At 41.0% G+C, this 21,205-nt stretch overlaps 1 protein-coding gene across 3 annotated transcripts in view; it reads right to left on the bottom strand.

Annotated features, from left to right (window-relative positions):
- Positions 1 to 20,910, bottom strand: part of LOC140729131 (cytoplasmic aconitate hydratase) — a 64,468-nt gene extending 43,558 nt beyond the window's left edge. The window contains exons 1-3 of one of the 3 annotated variants that reach the window (XM_073048569.1): positions 20,783 to 20,910; positions 15,978 to 16,084; positions 1,563 to 1,731 (exon numbers count right to left, since the gene is read on the bottom strand). In XM_073048569.1, coding sequence (XP_072904670.1) covers positions 1,563 to 1,731; positions 15,978 to 16,074 — 266 coding nt within the window. In that variant the 5' untranslated portion in view covers positions 16,075 to 16,084; positions 20,783 to 20,910. Of the gene's footprint in view, positions 1 to 1,562; positions 1,732 to 15,977; positions 16,085 to 20,777 lie in introns of all 3 variants that reach the window. The other 2 variants (XM_073048568.1, XM_073048571.1) reach the window with 2 other exon arrangements.
- Positions 20,911 to 21,205: the final 295 nt, after the last annotated feature.

Below are 21,205 nucleotides of genomic sequence, written 5' to 3'. Positions count from 1 at the left end.
TTATAATGGACAAGACAAGCTCAGATAGGTGTAAAAACACAGAATTGAAACGAGATTACCTAGGTCCTGCCATTCAATATGACCATATCTGATCTACCGTGAAGTTCATCTTCTTTTGTGCTAGTTCGAAACAGCTGTCAATCTTTCAAAAAATTATCTGCACCATCTTTAAATACTTCCAATAACTTAGTCTCCACAAACCACCAAAGTAGAAAATTCCAGAGATTCACTACACTGGGTGAAGAAATTCTTATGCACCTTAGCATTAAATGACCAGCCTTTTGTAATTACATTCCCTCAGTCAAGAGAGGATCTTACATGCTTTAATGAGATCTCCCCTCATTCTTCCAAACTCCAAATAATATAGATTCAAATTATTTAGCTATCCTTATCACGGGAATTAACATGGTGAATCTCTTCTGCACAACCTACAATTTCCAAATAATTGAACAACAGATTAGAGTTTTACTGTACATCTTTAAATAAGGAGATCAAAACTGTGCACGTTACTCAGGTACAACCTCACTAACACTATGTACAATATTAAACTCCAAAACCACTATCAATAAAGGCTATTTGGCACTTGTCCTTCTAACCACTTGCTGCATCTAGATGCTAACTTCTTGCACATAAATCACAAAAGCATCTTCTAGATCCTTCTGTCCTCCACTCATTTGCAATCTCTCTCCATTTAGACTGTACTCCTCCATTTAATTCCTTTTACCAAAGTAAACACCCCACACTTCCCACATTAAACTCCATTTCCCAAGCTTGTGCTCATTCACTCAACCTATTTACACCCTGAGGCCAAGTCCATATATTCTTATCACAGCATTCCCTCCTACCTATTTTTGTCTCACTGACAAATTGGAGTAGATCATACTCTAATCCCTCTAAGTCACTGATATCGACAGATCCTGCATCACTAACTTCTAATCAGTCTCAAACTCAGCAGAGAGGCAACCTTTAAATCCAAACCCCAGAGAACAGTAGCAGAAAATATTGTGACCAAATATTGTTTTCATTCCACCATGCATGCAAATGCAATCTGCTTAGCTACACATATGCCACTGACTGTTTCTCCAATCAAAGTGGTTCTATTCTTCAGCTCTTCCTTTTCTCATTCCACTAAGGAAATTTCCTACCCTCATCTACCAGATACCTGCTATCTTTATTAATTTTTCCTTTCCCAGCTTAGCTTTCAGATTTGATTTGCATCATCCATTGTTCTTGGCAAAAGTCAAGCCAACTTCCTTTCCCTTTCCACCCAATACATTCTTCACAAAGAATCTCTCAATTACCCTCTTGCAGGGAACCAGCATGCCTGGAACCTTGTCCCAGTTAAGTTCACCCACGCTACAGACTAGAAATGCCAAGTTTCTTTTCCATCAGGTTTGTCAAATCATTATTGGAGGAAAAGAAATTCAACCATTCATTATTTTGCTTTCCCTGTATAAGCTACAGGTTATTCCTATAAAATTTACTAGATAATTTGTGCTTAGTCCTTTTTTTAATTCACAAAATATTCTATTTCAGCATTTTATATTCAAGTTAACCCTTACGTGAAATCTTGCAAGATGACACGAGCTGGCTTAAAAGGCACCTCAACATTTTGGTGTTGTGTCACTTTCCAGTTCAATATGTTTTCAACATCTTCTTTCTTCACAAGGAAACAGTCACAGTTTCTGATTGCTGCTTCCAGAAGGACACGGATAGAGAATGGCAACTGCGCTATTGGGGGAGAGAAGGAAGTGATTTTAAAATGGCTATAATTACAATTGCAGCTGAAAGCTGGACAAAAAAGCTCTGAAGTAAGTAAAAGAAAAAAACTGTTAATGTTATGCTATTATCATCTGAGCCACGTCAAAAGGAACATTAGTATATAAACCTAGTTACATACGGAAATATCAGGATGTGACTGAACTCTTGTAAGAACAGGGGTCATACAAAAATATAGTTTCCTTTTGGACAGACAATCGAGACATCTTGTACAATCAAACATGCATGCACATCCTCTTTGTGCTTAACTATTATCAGGGATGGGGGCAGGCATGCAGCCAGTAACTTCTTTCATCTCCCTGGTTAAAGGTTAGGTTTCAAGAGTGCCTTAAAAGTAAGAGGAGCATGGATGCAGAGAGGTGTAGAGGAGGCAATTATAGAGATTAGAGATGGAGGCACAACTGGCAACAGCAGAGTTATCAAAATCAATGCTCATGGAATTGAACAAATCAAAAGCAGAATGCATCAGCAAACAACTTACAGACACAAGGAAGAGAGTAATATAAACCTTTGATTTTCAGTTTAGAGGACGGTGGACAGTGGTGCTCCCAGAATAGTGATGAGACTACTATATATTTATATACCCTCAGTAGCAACTTGTCAGCCCGTTCTCATTAACAAGGCATTTTCACCCACATAACTGCCACTCACTGGATGGTTTTTGTTTCTCGCATCATTCTCTGTAAACTCCTAATACTGTTGTACATGAAAATCCTAGAAGGTCAGTAGTTTCTGAGATACTCAAACCACCCCACTTTTCACATCCTATGGTCAAAGTCACTTTGATCACATTTCATCCCCATTCTGATGCTGAGCAAACATACAGGTATACTTTAAAAGTAGCCACTGAGTGTATTACTGACTCAAGACACAAATGTGCATGGTTACATTTCAAAAACTGCAGGTAAAGCAAAATTTGGAAGTGTGGTAAACAGTGACTAATGAAGAGAATAGAAATAAATTGCAAAACTGTGCCATGGTACAAAAACAGGGAATAAATGTGAAACCTGTTAAAAACATTAAGAGGATGCAATTAGATTACTGTGTTCTGTTCCAATCTCTCTACCTTACGGAGGTATGAAGCTACGAGAAAGGACACGAGCAGTGTGGAAGAACAGAGGAATCTTCAGGTTCAAATCCAGAGATCCCTCACAGTTGCCGTGCACACTTGGAGTTTGTGTTCATTTCTGAGGATGTGGAGCTTTAGAGAGGGTCCAGAGGACATTTACAAAGATATTTCCTGGATTAGGTAACACATCTTATGTAGAAACATTGAATAAGAAAGGGCTTTTCTCCTTGGAGCAAAGGAGAATGAGAGGTGACTTAACAGATCTGTATAAGAGTAGACAACCAGCACCTTTTTCACAGGGCACCAATGGCAAAAGCCAGAAAAAAGCAGAGAAAAATTTATAGGAAAGATGTCGGAGGTAGGTTTTTTTTATACAGAGAGTCTCAAGTGCCTGGAATGCATTGCTGAGAGTGGAGGTGGAATCTCATACTCTAGAGACATTTAAAAGACAGGCAGATGGATGAAAGAAAAATTGAGTGGTATGGGCTATGTAGGAGGGAAGGGTTAGATTGATCATAAAGCTACAGAAACTGGGCCTCCGTACCTCCCTCTGCAACTGGATCTTCAACTTCTGAACTGGCAGACAATAATCTGTATGAATCTCCACCTCGCTGACAATCAAAACTGGTGCACCTCAGGGATGTGTGCTTAGCCCACTGCTCTACTCTCTCTACACCCATGACTGTGTGGTTAGGCATAGCTCAAATGCCATCTATAAATTTGCTTATGATTGTTGGCAGAATTTCAGATGGTGACAAAAGGGCATTCAGGAGCGAGATATACCAGCTAGTTGAATGGTGTCACAGCCAGAACCTTGCACTCAACGTCAATGAGATCAAAGAGCTGATTGTGGACTTCAGAAAGGGTATGGCGAGGGAACACAAACCAATCCTCATTGAGGGGTCAGAACTGGACAGAGTGTGCAATTTCAAGTTCCTGGGATCAATACCTCTGAGGACCTAAACTGATGCAACAAATTAGTTATACCGCTGTAAAACAGGCAAAAAAAATGGCTGAGAGGAAATGTTACTGAGATGTACAAGGTTATGACTGATTTACATAGGGCACACAGAGGCAAGCCATTCCCATTAAGTGGCTCATTCAAATGGAGAGCAATAAATTTGGAGACAAAGTATGAGGATTATGAGAAAAACTTACATCCAGCAGGGAATAGTTATTACTTTGAACTCTATCTAAAAGGCTGGTTGAAAATAGCAATGCCCTCAAAAGGGGAATTGAGTAGGCACACAAGACAGAATGTAAGGAAAATAGGGAATATGGTGGCTGAAGAGATTGTGGAGGCCAAATCATTGGGTACATTTAAGGCAGAGATTGATAGATTATTGCTTAGTCAGAGCATGAAGAGATACATGGGGAAGGCAAGAGATTTGGGCTGAGAGGGAAATGGATCAGCTATGATGAAATTGCGGAGCAGACTCAATGGGCCAAATGGCCTAGTTCTGCTCCTATATCTGAAACCAAATGCAGGGCACAGGGAGTGACTGGGTTATCTCATCCACGTTGTAACAATTCCATGACTTTATGAACAAAAATGAACACCAATATAGGCTGGAGGCCAGGTAACAGGAGTCACAGAATGAGAGTATGGAAAATGTTGGAAACACTCAAGAGGTCAGGCAACACCTGTGGAGCTAATAGTTTGAATTCAATGACCTTTCAGAAGAACAAGGAAAAGCTAGAAATTAAAGATATGTAGGTTTTGTGAAGTCAAGATAAATGGAAACCAAGATATGGTGGAGACAAGGGAGACTAAATAACAGCAATGGTGGTGACACCTGTTGAGAGAGAAAGATGAAAATATGTTCATTGCAGCTGATCAGATCTGTCTGGAGGAGATACAATGTAAGGAATGCAAATAGAAGGAGATGATTAAGAGCGCTGGAGGAAATAAAATGAACTGCAATACCCACAAAATACAGTTGCTAGAAATTTAAAAGTTAAGCAAATGCTGAAAATACCCAGCAATTCAATCCGGTATTTGTGGAAAGAAGGGGGGAAAAAAGCTAACGTTGCAGTTGATGACTTCCATCAGAACAGGGCAGTTTTAATATAAAGTCGAAAGACCAACTGTCCGAATTTCCCAAATTCTATAATTGAGTCCTAAGTGCTGTGAAGGTGAGGTGGCATTTTCCCACTTATTTTGGGGCTTCATTCAACCATACCACAGACTAAAGCACTGCTCCACTGGGAAGGGAGTTTGGGTCCCTAGAAAGTGGAAGGGGTCAGGTGTTACACTTCTTATGTTTGTTTGCAAAGGTGAAGAGGGAAAGGAAGTAATGCTGGTGGAGGAGCAAGAGTGAACCAGAGAACTACAGAGGGAGCAGTCCCATCAGAATGCTGACAGAGCAGAGTAGGGAAATAAATGCTTGTTGGAGGCACCGCACTGAATGTGTGAGAATTACAGAGGAAGCAGAAACTAGACAGAGTATGTCTATTCCACTGATGTAAGAAAGGGTCTTTAAAACAAAAAGAGCAAAAGAATAGAATTCTTGGGTTGTTAAAGTCCCAAATTTCACAATGCAATTAAACTCTCTATGGACATAGATCTAAGGAATCATAAACCCATTTTGAAATACAGAGAAAAACATCAAAATCACATAAAGATGCAAAGGGGAAATACTTGTTTCACACTGTGTTGAAGCAAAATAAATATTTCACTGCATTAAAAAATTATATGGCCATAGCCATCTGGACTGTTTAATGAAGTCAAATATTACCCTTACAGAGCTCCATTTTCCCAGTAATAAGCAGATTTTCATAAGTACTATGAGATTAAAACAAAATAATACTAAATTGTTGTATGAAAACCAAATATCAATTGTTGGAAGACAGCTCTATTGTAATCTGTGGAACCAAGAAACATTTTCTTCTTCTTGATAAAATTAAAATTCTGAAAATCTTCTTCAAACATGGTTAATGCAAGTGTCAAGTTTAGCCTCTGAGCAATTTTCAGATGGATGATTCTGAAATATTCATATTCTACATTCTTACAATATGCTAAGCTAAACATCAACTCTGGATGATTTAAGGCAGAGCACAGGGCAGAAGCAATATACTGGCTAATGTATAATACTCTGATAATCCTGCTTGATGAGCACTCCATCTGCCTCTCTGGGTTCCCTTACCCTCCACGAGTGGGCATCATCAATAAATAGACAACGAGTTTGAATGTTGTCAACACCATCAATGCCCACTCACAGCAAACCTGGACTGGCATTCCTTCATTGTCATCAGCTCTGAACGCTGGACACCTCCCCCTCTAAAATCGATAAACATTCACTGTGAAAGCTGCAGCCACTGAAGTAGGTGGCTCATTATTAAAAGGAATTAGGGATGGATGACAAACACTGGCTCCACCATATCCCACAACAAAATAAAAAATGGGATTCTTTGCAGCTTTTGAAAGTATATACCAATGAATATTATTAAAAAGCTGTTACTAACTTAAAACTACTATTAACTATTTTCCCTCCAAGAACATGCACATGTATTGGTGGAGAACAGCTGTGTAAATGAGTACTGCAAATAGGCATTTTCTGAGATGAGTGAACACACATAAAGAACCATGGACACAATTCAATACAGCAGCTTCCCCATCATTAATAAAGCCAACAAGTGAAAACAAAATAAACAATCCTTTATCAGCATAATTGCTTTACTGCCCAATTATCATACGAAGCACAGAGAAGAAAAACTGCAGATGCTGGAAATCCAAGGCACAGACACACACGATGAAAGGTCTCAACCCGAAACATCGAATGTACTCTTTTTCATAGATGCTGCCTGACCTGCCGAGTTCCTCCAGCACTTTGTGTGTGTTGCTATCATATCAAACTGTGTGCTTGCCTTTAGTTATGGAAAAGTAAAAACACTCCACAGCTAAGTCCCATCATAATTTTACAAGCTTACTACTTTCAGTAACATTTACGATGCAACAACAAGGTTAACCCATTGAACTCTGCCAATTCCACAACTCTGGCAACCATACATGAGCCTGAGACAAAGAGCAACATTCTGAGCAAGAGACACACTGGGCAATGGTTCTTTGATTTTGTTATCTTTGAAGATTTTTCCTAGTGGTAGTTAGGGACACGTTGCAAATCTGCATGACTCGTACCAAACTGCTAAAGGGCACAGTGATAATATAACACATTACAGAAGTAGTTCGTTGTGTGCATTCTAGCTGCTCTTCCCACAATTATGACTAAAAACACATTGTTAGCCAGAAAGTCCTGAGATATTGAGCAAAGTAATAGAAATATAATCTTTTCTTTCAGACATCTCCCCTCACAAAACAAGTTAGATACTAAGACACAGCGTAGTCCTAATGTGCATACTACTAAGACTAGAAATTTGTCTTGTGCCTTTGGGGATTATACCAAGGGAGAGTTTTATCTGATGTAGCGTTGTGCCTTGCCCCTCAAGGTCTACCAGCAGAATTCAGGAGCACCATAATATCGATGCAGTGCTGTGGTTTGTTATCATGCCCTTCTGGCAATTCTCTAGATTGTGGTTTCACTGCAGTCCAAGCCAACCTCCCACAGGTAACCCCATAATCTCTGCTCTGCCAGAACAATGTTTGCATCCTAATTTGCAATATTAGCATACCTGGTATATCTTTGCTTGCTATTAATTTACTCTTACAGCCATCTTTGTAATCTCCTCCAGTTCTACAATCCCTCAAGATTTGTATACTTCTCTAATTCTGGAAATTAGAGGATGGGTTTTATCCATGATGGACTGCGCAATATCCACTACATTTTGTAGGATTTTGTGTTCATAGGCATTGGTGTTTCCACACCAGGCAGTGACGCAAACAGTCAATATACTCTACACCACACATCCACAGAAGTTTGTCAAAGTTTTAGATGTCATGCCGAATCTACGCAAACTCCTAAGGAAGTGGTGGCACAGCTGTGCTTGCTTCATAATTGCACTACGTGCCAGGCCCAGGACAGATCCTCCAAAATAATAACACCATGGAATTTAAAGTTGCTAACACTCTACTCTTCTGATCCTCTGCTGAGTACTGGCTCATGAATCCCTGGTTCCCTCCTCCTGACATCAGTAACCAGCTCCTTTGTCTTGCTAACATTGAGTAGAAGATTGTTGCTATGGCACCACTCAGCCAGATTTACAATCGCTCTCCTGCATGCTGAAGGCTGATTTATACTTGTGCATACGAGCTATGCTGCAGCCTACGCCATACCCTGATTTTCACTTCTGCGTCGCTATACGCTGTAGCAAACATGCATTGGTGTGCACCAAAACGCTAGTTGGCGGTGGGGTTTCTATGCCACTGTGTGAGTTTCTTCGTGAGAGACATAGATGAGGAAATGCATTTCAAACATTTTCACATGTCGGCAGGTAGATTTGACGATTTGGTTCATTTATTTTGTAAAGCGAGTAGAGCAGGGAGCTATCTATGCACATTGTTTTGTGATGCAACTATGCTGATGGAGATTGTGGAGAAGATGGTGTTGCCAATCTGAACTGACTGAGTCTACAAGTGAGGAAATCAAGGATCCAATTGCACAAGGAGGTTTTGAGGCTAAGGTCTTGAAGCTTATTGATTAGTTTTGAGGGGATGATGGTACTGAATGCAAAGCTGTAGTCGATAAAGAGTATCCTGATGTATACATCTTTGCTGTCCAGATTTCCAGGGTTGATTAAAGAGCCAATGAGACGGTACCTGCAGATGCCACTACACCACTGGCCAGCTTCCTTACTCCATACCCCTATTTCTAAAGCCTGGATTCCAAATGACTTTTCTTTTTAAACTGGATTTTCAACTTCCTATGCCACTTCAACAATTCATGCAGATTCTTCTGGTCTCCTACATTTTATGTCCTGTGCTTTCAATAGAACTGTGCTTTCTTGTTTGTATTGCCTCTTTCTACCAAACTGTGTTGGCATGTGGCCTAGTGGGCAAGGCATCAGATTAGTAACCTGAAGGTCACTGGTTCGAGCCTCAGCTGAGGCAGCGTGTTTGTGTCCTTGAGCAAGGCACTTAACAACACATTGCTCTGCGACGTCACTGGTGCCAAGCTGCATGGGTCCTAGTGCCCTTCCCTTGGACAACATCGGTGGCGTGGAGAGGGGAAGGCCTGCAGCTTGGGCAACTGCCGGTCTCCCATACAACCCTGCCCAGGCCTGCGCCTTGGAAACTCCAGGCACAGATCCATGGTCTCTCGAGACCGATGGATGCCACCACCACCAAACTGTAACACCTGATATCTTCTTATGTTAAGCTTGGTTTGTCATACACTGCAATTCTTCTATCCCACCTACATCCTGCTGAAGTTTATTACTGTCCTCATTACAGTTCAAAGTTTTACCTCATCTGCAGATTTAAAAAACAGGGCAATTTATACTCATGAATGTACATGAAGAAGAAATGTGTGTACCATCCCCTACTGAGCTTCATTGGACATGATCATCCAAAAATTAACTGCTCATCACTACTCTTTCCTGTGGCTAAAGTGTCATTATAAATGTCATTTATAAATTTGCAGGTGACTCCACTGCTGTGGATAAAATTTCTGATGACAATGAGAAGGCATACAGGAGTGAGATTGATTGGCTGCTGAGTAATGTTGTAATAACTATCTCACACTCAATGCCAGTAAGAACAATGAATTGATTGTGGATTCCAGGAAGAGGAAGTTGGGAGGACATGCACCAATCCTCAGTTAGTGGTGGAAAAGGTGAGCATCTTCAAGTTCCTGGGTGTCAACATCTTCGAGGATCTGTCTGGGCCCCCCACACACTGATACAATAACGAAGAAGGCACACCAGTGGCTCTACTTTGTTAGGAGTTTGAGAAAATTTGGTATGCCAAAGAACCTTACAACTTTCTATCAATGTATTGTGGAGAGCATTCTGACCAGTTGCATCATGGCCTCATATGAAAGCTCCAATGCAGAGAACCATGAGGGGCTTCAGAGGATTACAGGCTCAGTCAGCTCCATCAATGTACAGGCTAAACAAGTCTTTCAAAGATCATGCAATGGATTCTCTTGGGAACTGGCACACAAGAAGATCTAAAGCCGGAGGCAAACTAGCCTCGATCAGAGAAAGAAGCTGTCCCGTAGCCTGCTGGCCCTGGCTTTAATGCTGCAGTAGCGTATGCCAGACAGAAGCAGCTGAAACAGTTTATGGTTTGGGGTGTCCGCAATTATCTTCCAGGCCTTCTTTTGCATCTGCTGCTATAAATGTCCTCAGTGGAGGGAAGTTCACATCCACAGATGCGCTGGGCTGTCCATACCACTCTCTGCAGTGTCTAGCAATCAAGGTTGGGGCAGTTCCCGTGCCAGGCAGTGATACAACTAGGCAGAATGTTCTCAATGGTGCCCTTGTAGAAGGGCTTGAGGATTTGGGGGCTCATGCCGAACTTCTTCAGTCGCCTGAGGTGGAAGGGACACTGTTGTGCTTTTTTTTGCCACAAAGCCAGTTGTTACAGTCCAGGTGCGTTCTTCAGTGATGTGTATACCGAGGAACTTGAAACTCTCTCAACTGCAGACCCATCACTGTTGATCAGTCCAAGCCTGTCTCCGTTCCTCCTGTAATCGACAATCAGCTCTTCTGTTTTTTGGACATTGAGGGAGAGATTGTCATCTTGGCACCACTGTGTTGGGGTGTCAACCTCTCCTCTGTAGGCTATCTCATTACCACTAGAAATAAGGGTGATCAAAGTGGTGTCATCTGCAAATCTGATCAGCAGATGGAGCTGTGTGTGGCCGTCCAGTCGAGGGTGCAAACGGAGTAGAGAAGGGGACTCAGAACACAACCCTGGGGGGCACTTGTGTTGAGGGTCAGGAGTAAGGAAGCCCATCCTTACTACCTGTTGGTGATCCAATCTGGTGGCCTACTTCCATTCTTGTGTTCACAAGATTACTCTCTGCTATTGCACAGAATATTTCTATCAAACTAGTTGAATATGCTTTGCCTTTAATAAATCCATGCTGGCTTACTCCCATCAATCCACACATAAACAGAATTAGCAGTCACTTGAACCAGCTTAACATTTCTATAAATTTCCCCCATCACCAAAGTTAAGCTGATTAATAGTTGCTGATTTTAACCACTGTATCCTTTCTAAAAGTGCTGGAACATTTGCAGTACTCCAGAACTCAGTCACCATCTCCATCTACAGATATGCTTAGAAAAGTATGATTAATATCTTTCCAATTTCCACCCTCCCTTTCTTCAACGAAGCATGGCAACCCACACCTGACTGGGTGATTAATCCACGAAGCAAATTTGACCTTTTTAATTCTTCCACTTTATTAATTTTTAACTCATCCAGTTTCTCAACCACATCTTTTTTTGCCAACATTCCAGCAGTTATCTTCTTTCTTGATGAAGCACTCATGCAGTAAGCTGACCACTCCTTCTGCCTGCAGGAGTAGATCTTCTGTCTGAACCCCAATCAATGCAACTCCTCCATTTTCTGCTCATTTATTGCCTATGGAAGATTTTTGCCCTTACTCAAGATCAAGAGTGGTGAGTGCGTGGAATGGGCTGCCAGCAACGGTGGTGGAGGCGGATATGATAGGGTCTTTTAAGAGACTCCTGGACAGGTACAAGGAGCTCAGAAAAATAGAGGGATAATGGTAACCCTAGTTAATTTCTAAGGCAAGGATATGTTCGGCACAGCTTTGTGGGCCGAAGAGCCTGTAATGTGCTATAGGTTTTCTATGTTTCTATGTCATCTTATGCGATTCACTTTAAGATAACAATATATGAAAGTTGAAACTCAAAAATAACAGAGAAGCATAAAAGAGATATATCAAAGTAGTTGTTCTCCTAGCTTTTAGGATTAGAAAGATACTTACATTGGAAATAACTCAAAAAATGTGTAACTCGGGTGGTTGATGGTTGGGGTTGTTCTCCGATCTTAATAATGAAACATTTGCAATTGGTTTGCGAAGATCAGAGATATTTCCATTATTTTCTTAATATTTTTGCAATTAGAACCTAATGTCAGAGTTGAACCAATTCAAAGTCGTATCAGGTCTGGAGAGAACATCATCCATTCTCGGCAGTGAATATTCAATTACTAAGTTACAAGGTTTTTTTAAAATCTAGGACCGTAGTTTTCACATAGATCCATACTCCAATCATATGAACAGTAGCAAACAAAATTTGATGCCGAAAAGAAGCTCATTCAAAGATGTAACATCCAAGTAACACAGAGCCAACGTGTTGCACAACGCAGAAACGGGCACGTTGGCCACCACCCCATTTGACCATACTGCCCAGCAACAAATTTGTCCCTTTGCCCACATTAGGTCTGTATCCATCTAAAGGAGATGAAAGCTTTAGGAAAGGAATTCCAGACAGCCAGTAGGAAAGCCAGTACTGGGCTGTTAATAACTACAGGAATTAGCTACCTTAACTGAATATGAAATTGTTAAATGAAGCTAAACTCTCCATATACATCTTATTTGAACTAACAGCTGAATCAAAAAAAAATGTATGGTGATTGATGTTTCTGTCTACAGGCCCCACCCCCCCAGCCCTGCCAAATCAGTGACCACAACAATACATTTTATTGGTGAGTGGATAATTAAGATGGAATGGGTGTGGAGTGTGCTAATAATGGACAAGGATCTGTAAGAGATAAAAGAATCTCAATAAAACCAAGAATATTTTTAGCTGCTCACTGTCCCATCTGCAAATGCCTCTTGTGCAATGATTGGGCAAACAGCCAGTAGCAGCGTGATCTTGCAGAAATCCCAGAGCACTAAAATCCATGGAAACAAACAAAAGCAGGAAAACCAAAGAGTGCACAGAGATATGTAAAGAAACTAAGTACTATTTACCATCTCAGAAATACTTTCATCCACAAAAACACATCATCTCTGTACAAAACAAAACTGTAAAGGACACAGTCCATCATCATGTTGTAAAATTACTAACTTTTGACATGCAAAAATCAAAGAGTGATATCGTGGACCACTTTCTCACTTTAAACATAATTACTCTGTTTGCAATGAAATCATCAATCACGCATTTTAACAAAGTTATAAATCTATTTGTTAGTGCTACAGTGCAGTGTACAATAGCATTTCAAAAAATACTGCAAAGATCTGTGTGAATATACATTATAACACAAGATCATTCATATTAATGTGTAAAGGTAGTTTAATAGAACAAAGAATCACTGAATAGAATCCAAATCTGTCTCTCTTCTTAGCAAAGATACTACAAAAGAGCAGCCTTCTTTCCACATGGGTTTATCCCATGGCCTTAAACAGCTAATATTTCTGTGCACATTGATGGTTGTTACAAGCCAATAAGTTAAGTGAATGCCGGCATTTTTCTGACAAAAAATTATAAATATTCAGAAATTATAAATGATTTAAAATTATGAAATCCATTTATACACCATTCTACTATCACTTCGTCTTTCGCTTTCGATAATATTTGCAATGACTATAACATAGGTTCAGTTACAGAGGCTGTGTTTGCTGCAGTACTACCCGAACAATATTTGGACTTTTGTGCTTGTAAATATTAGCAACATGACTTGCTATTTAAACATTTGACATCAATAAAGTGCTCAGCTTCCAATAACTGCCACCCCCATGCTCTGAGATTATACAGGTTTTATACCCATCTTTCAGTGAGAAAATTGAAGTCTTAATTGAAGGACATGCTCCTTCCATCATGTCCCAAGGTAATTAATCTTAATTTCATCATGAAACCCCCTTTTTCTGGATGTCTCTAGAAACAGGTCATTAGTCCCTCGCTAACAGCCACAAGAGAAACCCACCTTTCTCCTGCCTTGCACGTCTATGGTATATACAACTCCGGTCCCGCCAAATCAGTGGGATTGGGATGAATCACCCACCAAGCCCCGGTTTGTGTGAATGCTGTGTGATCTACTACCCCGTTGCAGCACATCGCCAGGAAATAACAGATCACACACCGCAAGCAATTATGAAGAAATATATTTGCAGCTTGGAAAAATAGAGGGCTATGGGTAACCCTAGGTAATTTCTAAGGTAGGGACGTGTTCGGCACAGCTTTGTGGGCTGAAGGGCCTGTATTGTGCTGTAGGTTTTCTATGTTCTATATTTGTGAACCTTAACTAAAAGAGTTAGTAAAGAAAAGAGAGAGTTAAAAAAAGGCCAATTATAATTAAACAGTCAAACAAGCACGAGTTGGAAATCAAATCTTCCAAAAAACTATATTCACCGATCCTTGGCGGCCTCACGTGCCTTGTCTCCATCGAACCACGTTTTCCCTCCAGAGCGACTCCTTCGACTGGTTCCCTCCAGTGTCCTCCTCTTTATCTCCCGCTGAGCTAAGTCCAAAACCAATCTTTGTGCCTCTCACAAAACCTATCCCCCCAGTGTCCTCTGGAACCTTGCCCCAGTTCCACTATTCTAATTGGATGACACACATTCCTAAGCATCCCTTATCTTCAACAGTAACCCAAACAGACTGAAAGCAGAACAGACTGTTCTTACAGAACTACTGACATGAAATACCTATAGCATAACAGTAAATTGTGAATCAGGGTGTTACAATTGAAAAAAAGGATCCAATCTATAAAGAACGATGCCACCCTAGTAGACATCGAGTACAGGAACTCGAATAACAATGAGTTTGAGTACAAGAAAGAGATAAAGAGCTGAGAGACATGGCATCAATGATGACCACTTTCCCTCAATGTCAGCGAAACAAGAAGCTGGTCACTGGCTTCAGGAAGGGGGCTGCAGCATACATACTGCTGTTTACAACAATGCTGCTTAAGTCGAGACAGTTGAGAGCTTCAGGTTCCTAGGAGTGAATATCATCATCAGTCTGTGCTGGTCCAACTGCCTCGACAATATAGACAAGAATGCTCACCAGTGCCTCTACTTGCTCAGGAGTCCGAAAAAATTTTCCACATCCCTTTTGACCCTCTCCAATCAATGCTGATACACCGCAGAAAGCATCTTATCCATATGCGTCATGGCCTGGTGTAACAACTGCTCTGCCCATGACTGCAAAAAACATGCTGGGCTGTGTCCACAACTGTATGCTATCGTGGGAACCAGCCTTCCTCCCACAGACTCTATCTGTACTTCTCACCACCTCAGTAAAGCAGAAAGCATGATCAGAAACCCCACCCACATTCACTCCCCACTCCACTGGGAAGAAGATAAAAAAAACCCTGAAAGTATGTATCACCAGGTTCAAAAACAGTTTCTATTACGCTGCAAAGAGACTATTGAACAGTCTGCTGGTGCAATAAGATGGACTCTTGACTCCTCTTGATATGGCCTTTCATTTTCCTGGCTGCCTGCACTGCACTTTCTCTGTAACAGCTGATTTTGCATTATTTTTTCCTTTGTACTACCTCAAAGCACTGCTATAATGAAATGAAAAGGCAACACGAGTGAATCTGCAGATGCTGGAAATATATAAAAACACAAAATGCTGGCAGAACTCAGCAGCCCAGACAGCATCTATGGGAGGAGGTAGTGACGACGTTTTGGGCCGAAACCCTTCAGCAGGAGTTGAAAAGAAATGATCTGTCTGGATGTCAAGCAAAACTAAGTTTTTCACTGTACCTTACTACATGAAACAATAACAAACTGATTTACCAACTTACCGGAGTACTAGGAAAGATGTAGAAAGTATAATCAAAGTGGTAGATTCCAAGGAGTATCTTTGAGAAGGGAAAGGAAAGTTAACAGTTTTGGGGAAAGTCGTTCAGACTAAAGGCAAGCGAACTGAAAGCAAGGTGGAACAATTAATGTTGAGAGACAAAAAGAGGAATGAACTAGTAAAATATTTCCCTCAGTATGGCTAGTAATTTAAATGTATTCATCTTATGAAATATGTGAAACAATCTCAGCAAAGAGGGAACACAATGCAGAGATTTTATAAATTACAAAGTGTTGACATTAATGTTCAAGTGTATCACTGCTTTTGTTTAAACTCAGTTTTAGCAGTTCCATTTCCTACACTTAAGTGTTTCACACACTCAGTGACAAGTAGATTAAAAATATGTGATTCATCAAGAGAGGAACAAAGGCAATCAAGCTTTACACAAACTCAATTGATAAACCGTGATACGGTTATAGAGGGAGCAATGAGTTTTGCTTACCATATCTGTCATCTCCTATTTTAGACAGGTTATAGAATTTCTTTTCTTTACAATTCTCATCAAGCGGCTCCAGGAGTTGTTCATAGGGGTTATTCATTGCAAGTCTTCTGTATAATAGATAAAAAGTGATCATTTGAAGTACAAATTTAAACACTATTGATCTATTAAAACAAATCCACCATTACACAAACATTCATTAAAATATAGTTCCAACTATTAAGATGTACTGTAACCAAGAATATTTCTAAATATAGGCAATGGTGGTAAAACATTTTTTAAACTGACACCATGCCTTTCAAAGGTCAGTCATAACCTATATTTCTAATGATGCTTCATAAGCTGTGTTCTGCATTTGCTGACTTGCTCATGAAATAACTGTGTATAGATTCACATTCACAGTGCACATTATCACGTGCTTAAAGTTGTCAAAGACATTTCACAACCAGTGGCAATGAGAAACAATCTCAATTTATATAGTAAACTCAACAACTAATTTGCATCCAAAATTTTCCACAATAAAATTAATAACTTTTTTAAAAAAAATCATAAATGCAAGTTTTCTTCCTTCAAGGAAGTGATCTATTCTTTAAGTGCATTCAAGGAAATGGTGATAATTAAAATTCTTAAACTACTGCAGTTCACGCAATGAAGTTACACCCAGAGTGCTGTTAAGCAAGCAATTCCAGGATTTTAATTCAATGGTATTGAAGGAATAGCAACATATTTTCAAGCCAAAAAAGCATGTGACTTGAAGGGAACTTTAAGATGGTAATGTTTCTGTGCATTAGCTGCTGTTAGTGGTAAAGGTCCCGGGTTTGAGAGATGCTGTTCAACTAGCTGTGGAGAGCAATGGCACACTATTTGTAGATGATACAACTCATATGCAGATACAGGTGCTTTGGTCACACGTGGTAGCGGTGGGGGGAGGTTTAGGGTGGTTGTGGATGCATCAATCGTGCACACTGTTTCTTGAGTACTTTTGGACCTACAGTCATCCAGGTAACTGGAGAACATTCCTGCCTCAAGTCTTGTAAATGGTGGACAGACTTTTAAATAGAAAGCAAAGTCACCCTCAAAGGAATTCCCAGTTTTGGATCAGCACTTGTAAATACAGTTTCTATCTGGTCCACAGTAACCATGCCCCCTTATCCATCACACCCAGAATCTGAAGCCAGGGAAAGATTGTAAAACACTCCTTTGTTGGAAGTGGTCATTTCTACAGTACATATGAATGCAGCCTCCAAGAGGACCACAGCCCTGCTGTAGGGTTTCGAGGCTTGTGTGCCTCAATGACCCGGAGAGCGATGTTAGCTGGAGTCAGGGCTTTATGCTTTGGCTCTTGGTGGGTGACCAATGCCAAACAGGTCAAAAGGTAGAGGCCAAACTAAGAGTGGTCCACCAGTCCACCAGGTTTAGGGCTAACAACACTGACTGGTCAAACAAAATTGTTACAGAAACAGTAATGAAGAATCTTTCTACATGTGAGTGCGATGGTATTCCTGAGTCTGCACCCGGAACTTGTGTTACTGAAAGTTGTGAAAACCGAGAGGAAGCTACTGACATGATGGAGAAAGCCCTGAACAGCACCAGATATGGAGGACCTTCACTGCTGCCTGAAATGCCAGCGACGTAATGGGCAGAAAGTAGGTAATATGAATGTGGAGCAAGAGTAGACCACTTTGGGCCACAATAAGAAGCTGACTGATCTGACTGTAACTTCAACTCCACATTCCAGTCTACTACTGGTTTATCAAATAATCGTCCATCTTTGCCTTAAAATATTCAAAGACTGCTTCCAAGGCATCCAAGGAAGAAAGCTTCAGACTCACTGCCACAGGAGATAATGCAAAATGCCTCAACTCCGGTTAAATAAGCATTACCTTATTTCTTAAAAACAGTGACACCCAATTCTTGATTGCTTTATAAAGGCAAACATCTACCTTGTCAGGACCTCTCAGCATTTTGTTTCAAGCAAGTCACCAGCCATTCTTCTAAATTCTGGCAGATACAAGTCCAGGCTACCCAGCCATTCCTCATAAGACAGCCTACTCATTCCAGGCTTCAGTCTAGGAAATCCTCACTGAACTCCATTCGAACTCATTAACAATCTTTCTTAAATTACGAGATCAATACTTTCATCCAGATATGATCCTGCTGATGGGTACATAACCACCCATCTCAAAAGGAACATGTAAACTCCACTCAGACTGCACCAAAGATGGGAAATAAACCTGGGTAACGTGAGCTGTGAGACAGCACCATCATGCACCAGTAGCTGCACCATCATGCTACCCAGACTCACAATACATTCCAGTGTATAAAATCTACAAACACTGAAGATCTTATCACTGTTTACATATTTTCCAGTCTTTTTGTAACCAAGATGTCAATGAAAGCAAATGATCAGTTAAAGTTGAACAAACATGATGTAGTAGAAAACTTGAACAGAAACTATATCGTCTGGTTCACTATGAATAGAATAATGATTATTTTTCTACTTCAGCACACTGAAACTGAAGTGGACAAATCTGATTTAAAGGCAACCACTACAAAGACTAACTTGTACTTGTGTAATAAAAATGTTCTGCTTAAATAAACATTAAAAATTCGATGTGGTGTAATACCCACCTTCACTTTGAAACTCTGACGGAGAAAGAAAAGGAGAATGTACTTTAATCAATGCACTTTGAACCATTAACTGAACATCTAACACAACAATAAAAAAAACTTTGCTGGTTCTCAATTTAGGTCAGGACACTAAGAATTGTATTTTAGTATTTAAAATTTGATTGAATTTCAATAGTGAAGCAATTGCAAACAAAATGGTTCATGTATGTTGAGTAACATCAGCAAACAATAGGAACTGAGTGTACAAATGATTGTCGCTATAGAACAATCAAACCACCCAGATAACTTCTTACAAAAGGCAGAGATGATTTTCGATATAATAATAAGCTTGCATTGCAACATGCTTAAACACAAGAGATTACTGCAACACACAATAAAATGCTGAAGGAACTCAGCAAGTCAGGTAGCACATATGGAGGGGGAATAAATGATCAAAGTTTTGGGCTGAGGCCGTTCAGGTCCAAAATGTCATCTGTTTATTCTTTTCCTAGATGCTGCTTCACTTGCTGAGTTTCTGCATGTATTACAACAAACTTTTCCTCTCTCCTGGCCACTTCACCTGTTTCCATAGGACCTTTCACATTTCATAGAACCTCAGTCCTGCTGTCTTTAAACAATATTCCGTTCTTTCCGCAGATGCTGACTGACCTACAAAGTGCTTCCAGAGTTTTCATATCTTCAGCATTTACAGTTTTTTTAATATATACAATCATCCTATTCTTTTACCCCAAAACAAACTAAACTTCTCCCTTATATCCTTGCAAGTGCAAGGGACCGAGCCAAAATGACAGCATCTTTTATAGGATCATTAAAATTTACAGCCTGGAATAAGGCCACTCAGCTTGGTGCACTGCATTGCTGCACAGAATGTTCTGCCTGTTCCCTACAGTACTGGCTTTGCAGTGAAATATGGACTTTTTTGTTATCGCACACAATAAAACTACGTGTTCCTGCACATTTTACTCTACAGGACCAGTAGTTTCACAAAATGATTCCATGATGTACAGGAATGTGCCCTTCCTCCTGCTGTGGTGTCACTCACCAGCACACCTCGGCTTCCCTCTCTCCATGCATAGGTCCCAATACCTTCTAGGATCAACAGAAGCTACCGAAAGTTGTAAAATTAATCAGCTCCAGCATGGGTAGTAGCTCTGTAGTATCCAAGCCATCCTCAAGGAGCAGGGCCTCAGAAAGGCAGTGTCCAGTACTAAGGACCCCCACCACCCAGGACAGGCCCTCTTCTCACTGTTACCATCAGGTAGGAGGTACAGGAGCCTGAAGGCACACACTCAGTGATTCAGGAACAGCTTCTTCCCCTCTGCTGTCCAATTTATAAATGGACATTGAACCCATGAACACGACCTCACTTTTTTATTATTTCTGGTTTTGCACTATTTTTAATTTAACTATTTACTGTGATTCAGTTCTTTCTATATTTATAATGTATTGTATTGCACTGCTACTGCTAATTTAATGTTATACGACATATGCCGATGATATTAAACTTGATTCTGATTCAATCACTACACAACACACTGCAGGAATCACGTTTTTCTACCACTAAAATCTATATCTTCCTCTTGCTTTGGTATGATTTTAAACTGACTTGCAACTTTTTTCCCTGTTCTGTAGAGGACTCTCCAGCTTTTCTCGCATTTCCCTGCACTTTGCCGTCTAGATTGGTGTCAATGCACAGAAAGCGCACCTCCCCCAACGATCAGTCACTACACACTGCCTGCAGCTACGGCGCATTACTAAACCTTCCTCCTGCCCCAGAATCAGTGCATAGCACGCTGCATGTTTTCTTTCCATTCGCAGGATCCTGCTCCTATCCCCAGGTGACTGTCACTGCGGGGATTCTATATCTTCCCCAACACTGGCGTCACTGAATGGATCCGTGTAGCTTTTCCATGCAACACTGCAGCGCCCTACAACTTGATTCCCAAGTTCCTGTCATTGGACAGGGACCTGCACCATCCTCCCGCACCGGTGTCACTGCAAGAAACCCAACACCTTCCCCCTTCATTGATGACCAACATCTAGTTACTGCACGACGAAGATTACACGGCAGCACACGCGCGATCAAAGCCCCCGGAGGAGACAGTAAATGTGATACTCCCACTCCGGTCGTAAGAGTCAACAGCAACAGCGACGACGACGACTCCCGGTCACCTTACGTGAAGCTTGCCACAACCGACTCCTTCTGGCCGCAGCCACAACCCGGGAATCGCCCCGTCCGACCAGTGGCCGCTGGTCAGGTCAACACACCTCCGCGCATGCGCCCATTGCGCCAGCGTAGTTCAGCGTCCGCTCGCTGTTTTGCGTCATCGCGCAATCGGAATGAGCACGTGCGGCGGGGAGCCGCGATCCGGAGGTGTTTCCGGCGATGAGAGGGAGATCTCGCATTTCTTTAACATTGTTCACGCCGCTTTTAGGGCATCGAAATATGATTCCTGCCAAAGAAGTTGCCTTGAAAGGTTGTCCTGACGAAGGGTCTCGGCCCGAAACGTCGACAGTGCTTCTCCCTATAGATGCTGCCTGGCCTGCTGTGTTCCACCAGCATTTTGTGTGTGTGTGCCTTGAAAGGTGCTTACTTTGTA

The sequence above is a fragment of the Hemitrygon akajei genome, chromosome 6 (assembly GCF_048418815.1).
Source record: "Hemitrygon akajei chromosome 6, sHemAka1.3, whole genome shotgun sequence".
Classification (NCBI taxonomy): Eukaryota; Metazoa; Chordata; class Chondrichthyes; order Myliobatiformes; family Dasyatidae; genus Hemitrygon; species Hemitrygon akajei.
The sequence above is the reverse complement of the archived record's forward strand: the minus strand, read 5'-3'. Positions and strand labels throughout refer to the sequence as shown.